This window comes from Pipistrellus kuhlii, unplaced genomic scaffold (genome assembly GCF_014108245.1).
Source record: "Pipistrellus kuhlii isolate mPipKuh1 unplaced genomic scaffold, mPipKuh1.p scaffold_m20_p_14, whole genome shotgun sequence".
NCBI classification, from domain to species: domain Eukaryota; kingdom Metazoa; phylum Chordata; class Mammalia; order Chiroptera; family Vespertilionidae; genus Pipistrellus; species Pipistrellus kuhlii.
The window spans coordinates 9,198,363-9,214,233 of record NW_023425449.1 but is presented as its reverse complement, the minus strand read 5'-3'; the positions used below and the strand labels follow the sequence as shown (position 1 = coordinate 9,214,233).

Genomic DNA, 15,871 nt, shown 5'->3' with positions numbered 1-15,871 from the left:
TTATTACTCACAGGTCCCGGAAAAGGTAGGGCCCATGGAGAGATCAAGGCAGGTACAGGCCAGAGCGTCAGGACACAGCCTTCAGTAGGGCCTGTGGGTGGGGTGCTTTGGGATTTCCGGGCCAAGTCCTCATTGATCCATTGAGACCAAAAAGAGTAGGGTCTTGGTAACTTGGAGAGGGCCTTATCTAAAGGGTACACAGGGGAAGGCCCGGGGCAGGAGGGATGAGGGAGAGTTTAATCAGGAACTTACACTTAGTTGTACTCTGGAGGCTGTTATTTAGGGCTGTTATTGAGGGAGAGGGTAGTGTAATTTCCAGGCCCCTGCAGGCCACTTGGCCACACAAAAGGGATGCTGAGGCAGCATTATGGAGCAGTGTGGTTTGAGCAGTATTTTGCCTGGCCAGTGTCACTCAATGGTTGAATGTTAACCTGTGCACCAATAGGTTGCAGGTTCTTGGGTTCAATTCTTAGTCAAGGTACAAGCCCAAGTTGTGGGCCCGATCCCCAGTGTAGTGTGTGCAAGAGGCAGCTGATCAATGATTCTAATCATTGATGTTCCTATCTGTCTCCTTTCCTCTCAGAAATCAATAAAGATATATTTTAAGAAAAATTTTTGAGTAAGTATAAGAGATTCAATCAGATTGCAAGGTAAATTTTTGATTAATTGATTAATATAGTTCCACATTTATTTAATCAGAACATTTCAGAAATGATGAGATATCTTTACTGATTTTCCAAATGCCAATTTCAAATATCTGGATGTTTACTGTGTAGCAGACTACAAAAAATTCTATTCCTTCTCCTCAGTAATTAATTTATTTCCTTATTTCAGTTGACTTGGTTACTTATATAACAAGATTTCAGTGGGACATGGCTAAATATCCCATTAAGCAGTCTCTGAAAAATATTTCTGAAATAATTGCCAAGGTAAGATAAAAAATGGCACAGGTAGGATACATCGATTTATAGTTGCTTCATTTATTTTATAAGCATTTAGCTATGGAAATATTCTAGATTTTGACAAGGCAACTTAATTACAGGTGATTGATACATGTAGGAGCTATTCTAACTACAACTTCACTAAAAAAATAAAAATAAAAAAAAAGATGTTTATAAGTATAGCACTTTCATGTGTAGAGTATCCAAGCTGTGTAATTTACTTATTTACATAGATCATTTAAATATTGCATCAACAATGGTAAAATAAGAAAAGAATTTTTAAATTCTGTAGTTACTCCTTATACACATTTGAAGGGTAACTGGGGTGTTGTAGAACAGGAAAATGGAGTCTATTAAGGATTTATGAGGCATGTCGATGGCAATGGTCACTTAAGTATGTTTATGTGCCGCACTGGTTTAGACGTTAAACTTTATGTGTCCTCTGGCGCCTTCTGACAGTCATTATTGCTTCTCTACCCAGAAGGACCCATGCTCACATACCACATGAGTCTACGTACAGTTTCAGAGAGTTCACAGAACCTGAAGCCCATCCATGAACTCGCTGAGCTAAAAGCTCCTTTTATATTGCAAAGCCCAAGCACTTGAGAAAAAAAATGTAAAAGTCTTACCTGAAATTATAATGAGGCAATAGACAAAGAGCTATTTGTCAACATTTTTATGACCTGGCTAGAGTGAAAAGTATGGTTTAAACTACTTGGACAGAGTTTTCTTACCCCTCAATGACTGTATTTGTATAGTGTGCTCTATAGTTAAATGTAACTGAATAGATTATCAAAGATTTTACCTAAAGTCATAAAATTCAATGAACATGAGTAGTTTGATAATTTAAAATGGTGTTCTTACTATGAGCCTTTTTTTCTTTTAATCCTTATCAGGGATTTAGTGTTCTTCCTGATACTATATTATATAGGTGAGGAAACAGGCTCAGAGGGACTTACCCAGTACACAAAGCTAATAACTGTAGGGCTGAGTTGAAACTAGTCTTTCAAATACTGTCAGGATTGCTAAGTGGTCAAAGGCCTCAGACTCAAGGTGCTCAAATGTGAAGTCTACTGCTCTGCTTTTTCTCACTAAAGTATTAGTAGTTTTAGTCATCTTTTTGAAAAATCAGCTTTTATATAATTTTTAAATAAATTCAACTACAATTCAGATTACATTGAGAAAACATTTTGTGTTATGATAGTAATAATAGAGTTGTAAACAGTAAAACTTCAATTTAGTTCCTTTGGGAATTAATCCTTCAGCTGAATAAATCGAGGTCTTTTAATTAGTAATCTCTAAACCTGGTGACCTGGATTCCATTTAGGTTTAAGAAGTAATACAGTAAATAATTAAAATACATGTGGACTAACACACTAACTTTAGTAGAAAAGATGTATATGGAAATTACCATGGTTATTAAAAATAAATAGGTTATTTTATAACATGACCTTGTGAAGATGTGCTTTTAAAATAGAATATTTTTACATCAGGAACTAATTGTTATTTTTCTAAAGTTGGTGTTTAAGTACAGCTACTTTAATTGTATTAGTAGAGGTGGATTTAGGAAAATCTTGCCTATTTTATTTTTTATTGATTTTTTATTTTTTTATTAAATCTTTATTGTTGAAAGTATTACATGTGTCCCTTTTTTTCTCCCATTGACCCCTTATAAGCATCCCTGCTCCCCACCCCCTATCCTAGGCCTTACACGCTGTTGTCTGTGTCCATGGGTTATGCCTACATGCATACAAGTTCTTTGGTTGGTCACTTCTTACCCACCCACCCTCTCTCTGAGATTCGACACTCTGTTCCATGCTTCTTCATCTCTGGGCCTATTTTATTTTTAAAGGGAGTGACTCAGATCGACAATGACCTGAAATCTCGAGCATCTGCATATAATAACCTGAAAGGGAATCTTCAGAATTTGGAACGAAAGAATGCGTAAGCATATCAAGTATTTGTGAATATTAAGAATTAGAGAAGCACTCTAGCATACACTGAATGAGATATGGTTGGGGTTTAGTAACGTTCCAGCTGTTTCTATAATCATAGTGGCATTTTTTCACTTCATGGAGAAAAGGGTATTAATCGAGTCTAGGCAAAACAGATGTGAGGTTGATTTATTACACTTGTTTCATAAATAACACATGTGAGTGCTGCACAAGCAATCAACTCTGGTGTATGCATTTAGTAGAAAAATGTCTAAAATTAATTGTTTTAAATCAAATCACAGTTTAATTGCACAATCTGCTTAAAAGAATTCTATAGAGGAATTCTTTTATAATCCAATATTCGTTCTTTATTTGTTTTCCAAGTTTAGGTGTTTGACACATTAGGTTTTCTTAAAATCGAATACACTTCTTTTGATTGATCTCCTTGTAGCATGACTACTACTACAAGTGTAGCTTTAAGCACTTAACTGTTGAAGTTAAGTGTTTATATCCCAGAGGAAAAGTTGGTTATACATATACTGTCAGTGGTGCAAACAGACAAGACATTTTCATTATGAAAGGCTTGGTGCTGGGACACTAAATGAAGACCGATTGGGAGAGTTGATTACTGGGTTAACTAACCAAAATTGCCTGGTATCAAAGGATACCCAGGGAGAGGGAGGAAAACCCAGGTTGTGCCTAGATGATAAAATTTCATAATTATGATAAAATAGATTTTAGTCGATATCTAATGAATGACACTTTCCCAGTCAAGATATTATAGATGTAATCAACAGAAGACCCAAGTTCCAATAATGGAGGCAAACACAAAGGCAGGCGCTAGAGGCAGATTTTGATAAGTGTTGCCATTTCCTTCATTGCAGGGGTGAGAAATAGCTACATTTTGATGACTTATAAAGTAAAAATGTTAACTAGACTAATGCCTCTCTTGAGATGTTTTTATAGTGTATGTGAATATAATTAGCTTGCTGTTTCTTTACTTGTGTTATGGGAGCGTGTAATTATCAGCCTAATGATCGTTTTTCTTCTTCCGCAGAGGAAGTTTGCTAACTCGAAGTCTCGCAGAAATTGTGAAGAAGGATGACTTTGTTCTTGATTCAGAATATCTCGTCACGTTACTAGTTGTAGTTCCCAAGTATGTTTTTTTTATTAAAAATATTTTTTAATCTGTTAAAAAACAAGAAAAATGTTTGTATCTGACATTTGAATTTGAAGTTTTCCATAAAATCCAAGTGTTAAGGGATTTTCTCACCTGTCATTCATTCATTCTGTCAACCAGCACACCCATGTGGCTCGGACAGTAGAATTTAAATTTAGTTCGTAACTTGAGACTTCAGTTATAAATTGAGATTCCATATCTAATTTAGCAGCTTAATAAGAGTTGGCTCATTAATAGTTAAGTAATGTTGAATTATTTGATTTAGAAAATAGATTTCAGTTTTTCAAAATGCAAAGCTCTTTATATCTGTGTTTTTGAAAAATGTTTATGATTGGCTAGGATGAGTTAGACCCTGTAAGAAGCAAAGCATGGCCCTGGCCCGTGCTCAGTTGTTGGAGCGTCGCTCCATGCGTGTCCCATGAAGGTCGTGGTGTGATTTCTGGTCAGAGCACACACCTAGGTTGGGGGTCCAGTCCCCAGTTGGGGCACCTTTGGGAGGCAGTGTATTGCTGTTTCTCTCACATCAATGTTTCTTCCGTACTCTCTCCTTTTCTTCCTCCTCCAAAATAAAAATAAAGAAGCAAAGATGGGATAGATCGGCTTAGAAAATATTTTTTCTGTAAAGGGCCAGACAGTAATATTTTAGGCTTTGCCAGCCATGTGGTCTCTGTTATAACTACTACTCAACTCTGCCACACCAACTTGGTAGTTTTAACCGAAAGTTGCCATTTACACAGTATGTACACAAATGGATGTGGCTGGGGTTTTTTTTTAATCCTCACCCAAGGAGTGAGGATATTTTTTCCCATTGATTTTTAGAGAGAGTGAAAGGGAGAGGGAGAGAGAGAGAAACATCCATGTGAGAGAGAGATGCATGAGAGAGACTCATCCATCCCACTCTCACCCCTTCCTGGGCTGGGGATTGAACTTGTAACTGAACGAGGTGCCCCTTACCAGGAATTGAATCCAAGACCCTTTGGTCCAAGGGCCGACACTTTAACCACTTGGGCCAAACCAGCCAGGGCCGTGGCTGTGTTTTAATAAAACTTTATAAAACACACACAGGCTGTGGGCATCGTTTTGCTGGATTAGATAACTCTTTGAAATCTTTTTTGTTAATCTTCACGTGAGGACATGTTTTCCATTTCTTTTTAGAGAGTAGAAGGGAGAGAGGGAGAAAGGAAGAAATATGGATGTAAGAGAGACACATTGATTGGTTGCCTCCCGCACAAGCTTGCACCTGGACCAGGGCTGGGGATCAGATCTGCTACCCAGGTACCTGTCCTTGACTGGGAATCGAACTTGTGACGCTTGCACCTGGACCAGGGCTGGGGATCAGATCTGCTACCCAGGTACCTGTCCTTGACTGGGAATCGAACTTGTGACCCTTCGGTGCCCAAATGGGCATTCTAACCACTGAGCAACATTGGCCAAAGCTGTTTTCCCCCCTTTACTGAAGATTGTATTATTCTTTGCCTATGGAGCAGAGCTTAAAACTAAGAGTTTGGGTCCTGCCTGCCTGGTGTAGCTAAGCAGTTTGAGCATTGGACTGAGCACTGAAGGGGGTGCTAGGTTCAATTCTCTGGTCAAGAGTTGCAGGTTCCAGAGCTCATGCGGGAGGCAACCAATTGGTGTGTCTCTCTCACATCGATGTTTCTCTCTCCTTTTCTCTTCTCTCAGAAAAGCAATGGAAAAAATATCCTCAAGTCAGGATTAACAACAGCAACAAAATTAAAATAAAAGGAAGGCTAATTACCTAGTTTGAAAAAACACACAACACAGAAACTAAGGGCTCCAGAAGTTGTGTTTTGTATGTGAGTTGTGTAACTCATCCCTGCTGTACTGGAACACTGATGATTATCAGTTCCTGTGTATTTGTGTTTTTATAATATACAGGAAAATACCTTTGCCCAGAAAAAAGATTGGTCTCACTTAACCTTTATTTGAAATTGGTGTTTAAAGCCAGAGGTTTCCACAGTTTTCTGTTCACTGTAATTGAAACGTAGAACATAAGCACCTTAAACAGTGAATTCTTTTCTGTCCTGGTCTACAAGCACTGAAGTTCTTTATTGTAAATTCCGACAAAAATCACTCCCCACACCCCCAAAAGCCAGTGTTTTAAGAGAAGGGTGTTGCACAATTTGCTGTGGCAGCATACTTTGCTGTTCCCTTTATTTACCGAACACTTCCTGGTACTCTGTGCTTTCAGTAAATATAACTTCTTCCAGCCTTTCTTAATGGCCCTGAAAAGAAATGATTGCGGTTTGTCATGCGTGGCCTTTTTCTTTCTTCTTTAAAAATGAGGTAACAGACTTCAACCCTAACGTTTGAAAGGAGTTGAAAGTCTATACTTTGCCTTACTTCCTTGCTAAGCTTAGTCCAGGGCTGTGTCTGCTTTGCAATAGTTCCTGGACGCAATGTAGTTCCTGTTTCACTCAACAAGTGTATTTGAAATTCATTCTCAGGAGGACCCTTGAAGATTTTATTGAATAGGTTTGACGTATACTTACTGTAGCCACAGTTCCTGTTTGTCCCTTCCTTTTTCTCTCCCTGGGTATGGCAGGAGGTAGGACTTGCTTTCCTCCAGTACTGACTGCACCTTTCCTGCAGGTTAAACCACAACGACTGGATGAAGCAGTATGAAACGCTCGCCGAGATGGTCGTTCCCAGGTCTAGCAAGTAAGTCGGAGTCTTTGTAAAACCCGTTTCTTTCCTAGAATTCCTTTTACAGTTTGGATGTTGAGTTAGGAAATGCCTTTATGTCTTTCCTTTGTGGTACATTTATATTTTAGAATCATCTTTTTCACCTTATTGAGGAGTTATGTTAACTCCAGCTGTCATACTTTTAGACCTGGGATTGCACAATCTGGTTGACCCCCTCCTGTTTACTGGTATAGACATTTGAGGCCACAGAAGTGAGGTGGTTTGTCCAGAGTCACACATCTGTTAATGCAGGGCCAGCACTAGAACCCAGGGCTTTTGCTACCTTCTAAAAATTCTTTTTAAATTTTATTTATTTTTATTTTTAAATATATTTCTTTATTGATTTTAGAGAGGAAGGGAGAAGGAGAGAGAGATAGAAACATCAATGATGAAAGAGAATCACTGATCAACTGCCTCCTGCATGCCCCCTGGTGGGGATCGAGCCCGCAACCCAGGCATGTGCCCTTGGCCGGAATCGAACCTGGATCCCTTCAGTCTGCAGACTGATGCTCTATCCACTGGAACCAAGCTGGCTAGGGCAGAATTTTTTAAAATATGTTTTTAGTGCTTTTAGAGAAGAAGGGAGAGAGGAAGAGATAGAAACATCAATGATGAGAGAGAATCATTGATTGGCTGCCTCCTGCACAGCCCACACTGGGAATCGAGCCCATAGCCTGGGCATTTGCCCTGACCAGGAATCAAACCGTAACCTCCTGGTTCATAGGTCGACACTTAACTAGTGAGCCACACCAGCTGGGCCAGATGTCGATTTTTTTGAGATCTAAACCACAAACCAGTGTTCATCATGAAACATTCTTTTGGAGGGAGCATGGTGGGGGGAGGCGCTATCCCTTTTGCTCACACCAGCCTTCCCCTTGGTAAACTGAAGACTCATGTGTCTTGACACTAGTTTTCCACTGAAGCTCTTTATCCTGACAGATCACACCTCTTAGACCTCTGTGCTCTGTAGGGCATTAAAACCACAGGGGCTGACTTTGTCTGGGAGGCAGGGGAGGGAGGAGAAGAAGGACCCCATACATACGGTGTGTCCCCCCACGTTGTACATATGCCAAGCCTGGGCTCCAGGGGAGTAGTGTGCAGGCTAGTTTAAGTAAGCCCTACATTATTCTAAAGGAAGGACTGTCAAATATTACTTCAGAGCCCGGCTGGCGTGGCTAAGTGGTTGCGCATCGACCTGTGAACCAGGAGGTCACTGGTTTGATGACCAGTCAGGGCACATGCCTGGCTTGTGGGCTCGATCCCCATTGTGGGGCGTGCAGGAGGCAGCCGATCAATGATTCTCTCTCATCATTCATGTTTCTCTCTCTATCCCTCTCCCTTCTCTGAAATCAGAAATAATAAATAAACAAACAAACAAACCAAATAAATAAGTAATCCAACTTTAGAGATGTCCATCTTTTAAAAGTCACTGTAGTAGTTTCAAGGGCAAAGTGTCAGACAGTGACAGGTTAGCCCAGGCACAACCGGTCTTCTGTATGGCCTGCAAATGCTCATGACCACCTGAGAGTCCCAGCCCCTCCTCACCCAGTGCGGAGTCTGTTCTACTCTGCTCCTCAGCTCAGCAGTCATTTGGAATCACTGACTTGAAAACTTACTGTCTAAATATAGTCAAGAGCAGAGCAGCCGTGCAGCCAGCACCGGGACGAGGGTGGAAGGTCAGTGCCCGTGGGGAGACGGGCTTTGGTGGTTCGTCTGGAATCCTGTCCGCTGTTTAGGAAAGGTCTCTGTGGCTTGATGCTGGGTGTTTTGGGTTATCATAATAGCTAACATTTTGGAGTAAATGACGATGTGCTGGTCATTGTGCCAAGTGCTTTATTTTTAACTCAGTTATAAGTAGTAATGCTTGTGGCTTTTTGGCATGATACTTGGGAGGAGTGAAGATGCAAGTGGAATTCTGGGGTAGAAGAATAGATTGAAAAATACTATCTCAAACCTGAAAGAAACATTCATTTAAAAATGCATAAAATCTAGTCTGTGGAGGATAGGTTTTAGTTCTTCCTTGAATGTTTGGTAAAACTCTCCTGTGAAGCCATCTGGCCCTGGGCTTTTGTTTGCTGGAAGGTTTTTGATGACTGTTTCAATTTCTTCCCAAGTCACTGCTCTATTGAGATTTTTAGATTCTTCCTGATTGAGTTTTGGAAGGTTGTATTTTTCTAGGAATATGTCCATTTCCTCCAGGTTGTTCAGTTCGTTGGAATAGAAAATGCATAAAATCGAGACTCGTATGGTTCAGGGGTTGAGTGTCAACCTAGGAATCAGGAGGTCACGGTTTCTTTGCCGGTTGGGCACATGCCTGGTTTGGGGGCTTGATCCCCAGTAAGGGGGCAGAGGGGTTCGGGAGGCAGCCAGTCAGTGATTCTCTCTCATCAGTGATGTTTCTCTCTCTTCTCCTCTCCCTTCCTCTCTGAAATCAATAAAAATAGATTAAAAAATGCATAAACTAGCTATTTGCAAAATATTCTACCTAAAGTCTTCAAGTATTGGACAATTTGAACTATTGCCATTACTGTGATTTATGTGCATGGATGTGTATAAATGCCATGTCAGTATTACAGCCAAGAACGTGGAGACTGGGCTGCTGTTCTGCTTCTTGTTAAAATAAAAGCAGTTCAGAGAGAGGTACTTAGCATTTGTGCTTTCAGAATCACACTTTCCCTTTTGTCTGTCTGCTCTTGCTTGTTAAGGTGATTTGAAAGGGTCAGGTCTCTGGTTCACCTCTGCCTCTGTTGTTAGAAACAAACTCATTGCTGCTTCCTAGAGCTTTTAATTCCCGGAGCGAGAGCTCGGGTGGGCACCGGAGCCTCGCTGGGAAGGCCTAGAGAAGGCCCACTGGCCTCTGTGCAGAGGACTCTCTCTCTCGTTTCCGGACAGAGATGGCAGAGACCACTTTTATGGAGAAAGCTAGGGAAGGTGTCTTGACAGTGAAGCAGGCAGGAGGACTGGAAACAGGGCAGACGGCAGGTCTTTCCAGTGACGTCCCTGAGAGCTTGACTGGGTGAGAGCCGACCTCTCGAGGAGCTTCTGAAGCAGGGTGGGGAACGTTTTCTAGCCAAGGCCCATTTGGATATTTATAACCTCATTCACGGGCCATACAAAATTGTCGACTTAAAGATTAGCCTGCTATACTAGTATTTGGTCAAACATTTAATTAACTCGCCTCCAATCATCAGGGCCAGACCCAATGATTCCCCATGGCCAGATGTTCCCCACCCCCGTTCTAAAGCCTAACATGGCCCGACCAGCATGGACCTATGAGCCAGGAGGTCACAGTTTGATTCCAGGTCAGGGCACATGCTCAGGTTGCGGGTTCAATCCTCATTGGGGCCGTGCAAGACAGCCGATCAGTGATTCTCTCTCCCTCCCTTCCTCTCTGACATCAGTAAAAATAAAAAAATTTAAAAAACCTAATATGGAGCGCTGAGATGCATGAAAGTGTGTTTTTTCAGAGGTCATTTAGACATCTGTGTTAGTTTTTTATCTAGAGTGTGCTGGGAGGAAAGGAAAGAACTGAGGTGGGAGGTTCTGGCAGGACGGAGGCTGGCCCAGGCCCCAGGGGTTGGGCTGGCCTGGAGAGAGGGTTAGGTTTCCTGATGAGAGGAGGATGCAGCGAGGAAGCGAGGAGACTGGAAACAGCCCAGCTGCTGGACGGCGGCCTTGGCCAGCCTGGCCCCGATGTGGATTAGTGTGTGGGTGCTCTCCTTGAGTTACTGTGTAATATCGCTTAGGATGCAGTAGATGTCATACAGGGCTATTACGGTGAGTAAAAACGTCCAAGACGCAGTGTCCTCAGTGTTTGAGGCAATACAGATGGACAGCATTGAGATGGTGTGGGAGGGCTCTTCGTCTTCCTCCTCTGTGTTTCTGAATTCTGTCTTCACTATTAAAGGGAACAAATCAACATAAGCTTTACTCGGACTTTGTCTTCTTCCCATAGCGTGCTCTCAGAGGACCAAGACAGCTACCTTTGTAACGTCACCTTGTTTAGGAAGGCCGTTGATGACTTCAGACACAAAGCCAGGGAAAACAAGTAAGACTATTATTTTCTGATTGTTTTTTTATCTTGTTACATCACCTGTACACCAGTGTGGACAGTTTTGTTTCCACCCCCACGTTTAGATTCATTGTTCGTGACTTCCAGTATAATGAAGAGGAGATGAAAGCAGATAAAGAAGAAATGAACAGGCTTTCTACTGACAAGAAGAAGCAATTTGTATGTATTCTTAACATTTAGCATTAGCCATGTTAAGCAGAAGAAAATCTGATGTTGCTTTTATTTAAAAGGAAGCGAAACTCCCATTTTGCTTTTAAGACATTTGATTTTAAGTATTTTTTTCTGTTAAATAATCAGAATAAATTTTCTCTAAAGCTGAGATTTGTGTAGTTGTCTTAAAATACATACCTAAAATTAATTACTTCTTTTAGTCCATATCAGAAATTAATTTTAAATGTAGCATTTTGGTTAGAACTTCTGTGGTGCAAGTGTTATTTAAGTACAGTAGCTTTCTCTTTCCAGTAGTAAGATTTTTTGAGGCAAATTTTTTTATTTTTTATTATTTTTAATTTTTATTTTAAAATATATTTTATTGATTTTGAACAGAGAGGAAGGGAGAGAGATAGAGAGTTAGAAACATCGATGAGAGAGAGTCATTGATCAGCTGCCTCTTGCACACCCCCTACTGGGGATATGCCCGAAACTAAGGTACATGCCCTTGACCGGAATCGAACCCGGGTCCCTTCAGTCCCCAAGCCGACGCTCTATCCATTGAGCCAAACCGGTTTCAGCTGAGGCAAATTTTTTAATGCCGCAATGTTTTACTGAAGCAGCTTATTAAAACCATTGGAGAATTGTTATGTTCTAGGCAAAATGGGAACAGAAATGGTTTTGGTGTCCACTTTCTTGCCATCTTCAAATATCGGACTATTGTGAAGACCAAAAGATTGTGTGGAAGGGGAGACGGGACTAGTGAAAAGGTGTTTCTCTCGTAATGAAAGAGAAAAGAAAAGCAAGTTTCACTTCATAAACCATATTATCTTAGTTGGGAGAAAACTAACCCTAACCAAGTAATATCTAATAAAGCCAATGGGTTCATCTAACTACTACTTGCCATTTTCAAGACCAGATTTGTGGTAACTTTTTCCTCTTTTATAGGGACCACTTGTGCGGTGGCTGAAAGTGAATTTCAGTGAAGCATTTATTGCGTGGATTCATGTGAAAGCATTGAGGGTTTTTGTAGAGTCTGTTTTAAGGTAAAAAAAAAAAAAAGTTAATTTAGAAACTTTGATCTGAAGAGCTTATAGAAGCCTTTATATTGGACCCCTTTATTATAACACACAGTCCAGTAATAGGAAATTGACTTGTAGAAACCAGAGGGCCGATTGTGAGGAGAGGCTGTGTCACCCAGCTTATTGCATGTGTGTGAGTCGTGTCCCTTAACACTGGGTTAGGACAAGAGCTCCCTGCTGCTGTACTCTCGGTTCTCTTCTCATGTATTTAAGCTAAATGTAGAACATACAATATTAGCCAATATTTGCTTAAAAGAGATCTTTCAGGTATTTACATGTTATACACAGTATACTAATGACTTATTTGAAATCATTGATTCATTTAACCTATAATATTTAATATCCTAATATATAAAAACTCTGGGTCCACCACAACCAGAGGCTCGACCCATTGGAAGTCAGTCCTGCAGTCAGCGCTGGGTTACCGTGGCTGCTGAGGGGGCTGCAAATCAGGCCCAGAAAGAGGGCTGAAGAGAGAAGCAGGGTCTGATCCCTAGCCGCTGTGGCAGATGTTGATCAGCACTTGCCTCTCTCTTTCTCTCCTGGGCCTGGTCAGCAGCCACGCCTCCATTTCTCTCCAGGCCTCTACCAGGGCTGGTGATCAGACCCGCCTTTCTGATCAGGCCCCGTTGATAGGCCCAGAGAAGTGGACTGGCATAGAAATCGGCCAGTCAGAACCAAATCTGGGTAAAGTGTGAGGAGCCAATGGCTGCCTTGGAGGCAGAGATTTTAACGCTGAGTGACATAGAAACCGACCAGTCAGAACCAAATTGGCCAGCAGAGGAGGGCAGTTGTGAGAGACCAGGCTTTCAGGGGAGGGTAGTTGAGGGCAAAATCAGGCCAGCAGGGGAGGGCAATTGGAAGCGACTGGGCTGGCAGGGGAGCAGTTAGATGTTAATCAGGCTGGCAGGGGAATGGTTAGAGGGTGATCAAGCTGGCAGGCAGGCGAGTGGTTAGGAGCCAGCAGTCGAGTATTGAAAGGGATGTCCAACTGTCAGCAGTCAGACATCTCCCGAGGGGTCCCAGATTGGAGAGGGTTCAGGCTGGGCTGAGAGACACCCCTTCAGTGCATGAATTTCGTGCACTGGGCCTCTAGTTTTGACATAAAATCTAAATCATCTTGTGATCCTCTGTACATGTTACTCATATTAGAAATTATTATAGACTTACCCGCAGCTATGCTATTTTAAAATTACTTTGAATTTTCAAAGTAGATGTGGGTAATCTCATATTGTTTATCTTGTAAGTATTCATTAAGTCTACACATTATCACTATTTTATTCATAGGTTCTCTTAAAAATTGAAGAGTCATTAAAGTAATTCCTAATAGATAATTGGCTTTCATTTTAGAGAAAAATATCTAGTGGACAATGAGGACCAGAAAAGGCTTGAGTTTCTATGATTATTAGTTGAACTTGTAAAATGAGGTACCATCTTCCCATTAGCTGTGGTTAAAGGAGAGTATGAAAACATTGGCTTTCACAATAAAGTTTGTGTGTGTGCTTGTGTTGCATACTATATTTTTGCTTCCTTATAAGGTATGGCTTGCCAGTGAACTTCCAAGCAATGCTACTTCAGCCCAATAAGAAAACAATGAAGAAACTAAGAGAAGTATTATATGAATTGTATAAACATCTAGATAGCAGTGCAGCAGCAATCATTGATGTAAGTACTCATTAGATAGCCTTGGAGAATAAGAACTGGAATGAATTTCAGAAAAAAATGGAAAAGAAAGAAAAGGGATAGTGAATATCATGATACCCATTTTTATAAAAAAAAAAAGTTATTTCTGAGCACTTTTGAGATTCTCAGTTAATTGTTTGATAAACATAGCCAGTAATTTACCTTGTTTGCCCTGTTTTATGCTAGTTAGAGCTGGGATTTCTAAAGCCAGTCATTATCTTTCTTTAAACCAGATGTTCATAGTTGCAGAAATACAGAACCTACCAGTGATACTAGTTATTTACAAAAATTATAAATTGCAGAGAAGAAAATAAGTAGTAGTTATTTTAACTTTATTTGGTAGAAGTAATGAGTTAATAGATGAGCATTGTAAAGCAAATTGTTTTTCTAAAATAGTATGTGTTCATGTCTTTCATACAGAATATAAAGCATATGTGGGTTTTTTTTGTTGTTGTTTTTTTTTTAAAAATATATTTTATTGATTTTTTTACAGAGAAGAAGGGAGAGAGATAGAGAGCTAGAAACATCGATGAGAGAGAAACATCGACCAGCTGCCTCTTGCACACCCCCTACCGGGGATGTGCCCGCAACCAACGTACATGCCCTTGACCGGAATCGAACCTGGGACCTTTCAGTCCTCAGGCTGATGCTCTATCCACTGAGCCAAACCGGTTCCGGTCCTAACAGTAAATTCTTATAACACACATATGTAAAATATGATACCTTTAAAACAAAGCTTTGCTTATTTTTATCCAATACTTTATTTTTTTTTTTTTTATCCTGTAAATTCAATACTCCAAGCCTGAGATTTAAAAATAACTTTTTACAGTGCACACAAAACGGGATGGCAGGGTCAGGTAGAAACACAGGCTTTGGAGTCAGCAGGCTTGAAGTTTGGCCTTAACTGCCCTGCGTTTCCTTCCTGAGGTGGTTTCCTCATTTGCAAAATGAAGGTGATTAGGCCTACCTCAAATTAAATTAGCAGAAACGCAAAACCTTAGTCCAGAGGAGGCATTTAATAGAAGGTACATGGTAATACTTGACTTCTTCGCTTGCTTTTTCTTTAACTATGTAATCGAGCAATTTGTCTGATTTCCATAGGCGCCTATGGACATCCCCGGCTTAAACCTGAGCCAGCAGGAATACTACCCCTATGTATATTACAAGATCGACTGCAACTTGCTGGAATTCAAGTGAAAAGAGTCCCCCACAGCCCCGTCCCTGTGTGGGCGAATGCTCACCGAAACAGGCTGAAGTATGGCAGTGCTTTCCACTCTCTCACCCTTGCTTGCTTCTGACCCTCTTCCTCGGTGAATTCTCCCATTGCGGTCCATTTCCAACATTTTCTTTGCAACGAAAAATGTATGTCTTGTTTCTTTTTATTGATCAGGTCTGTAAATGTGTACTGAAAAAAATCAGAGTCTATTTATAAATAGGATAGTTTATTTAAAGAGGTCTTGCCTCATCCATGTTGTGATATTCGTAATTCCATTTGTTACTGTTGTGCACAAAAGCCTTGTTTACAAGGGAATGGTGTAAACATTTATGCCATTTTGCTCACTATATTTAGTAGACATAACTGTTTAGTAGTTACTGAATCGTGATGTAAAGAAATGTGACACTATTCAGGTATGTGCTTTCTCAATGTTTCCAATGAAATCTCTGAGCTTTGTCGACATCCACAGGAGAGAATAAAGTGACCTGTGCAAAGGCGTATGTGGTGTGCGTCCCTTCAGACTGCAGTTCAGCTGGAGAGTTCAGTGAATGGGATCAGAGCTCACTGGCTGTGCCACTTTCAGGATGGGCATTTACATCTGGACACTAGATTCATAGTTCTCAAACCATTAGGAAGTAAGGCCAGTTTTGAATATAGCGAAACTATGCAGCTTAAAGTCACCTGTTTTGTCTATTTTACACATTTTAAAGATGTATAATGATAAAAGCCTTTATTTGGACATTTATGACCTCGTCTGAAGATAGAAGCATTGCCAGCCTTAGTGCACGACTCAGTCTAGCATCGTCAGAGCTTTTAAACTGGGTTTCGTGGCTGAGCGGTCCTTCCTGTGCCCTCGCCGCCTGGTTGAGTGGGAGAAAGAAGTTTACATTTCGTTTTAAGAGCATTTAGA

General features: G+C 40.7%; 1 protein-coding gene across 2 annotated transcripts in view; it reads left to right on the top strand.

Moving 5' to 3' along the window:
- The window catches only part of ATP6V1C1 (ATPase H+ transporting V1 subunit C1), a 35,707-nt gene extending 20,250 nt beyond the window's left edge, over positions 1-15,457 (top strand). For both annotated transcript variants that reach the window (XM_036436652.2, XM_036436653.2), the window contains 9 exons: positions 835-929; positions 2,794-2,885; positions 3,933-4,031; positions 6,666-6,734; positions 10,714-10,806; positions 10,896-10,989; positions 11,929-12,026; positions 13,601-13,727; positions 14,847-15,457. In XM_036436652.2, coding sequence (XP_036292545.1) covers positions 835-929; positions 2,794-2,885; positions 3,933-4,031; positions 6,666-6,734; positions 10,714-10,806; positions 10,896-10,989; positions 11,929-12,026; positions 13,601-13,727; positions 14,847-14,942 — 863 coding nt within the window. In that variant the 3' untranslated portion in view covers positions 14,943-15,457. The remainder of the gene's footprint in view (positions 1-834; positions 930-2,793; positions 2,886-3,932; positions 4,032-6,665; positions 6,735-10,713; positions 10,807-10,895; positions 10,990-11,928; positions 12,027-13,600; positions 13,728-14,846) is intronic.
- Positions 15,458-15,871: the final 414 nt, after the last annotated feature.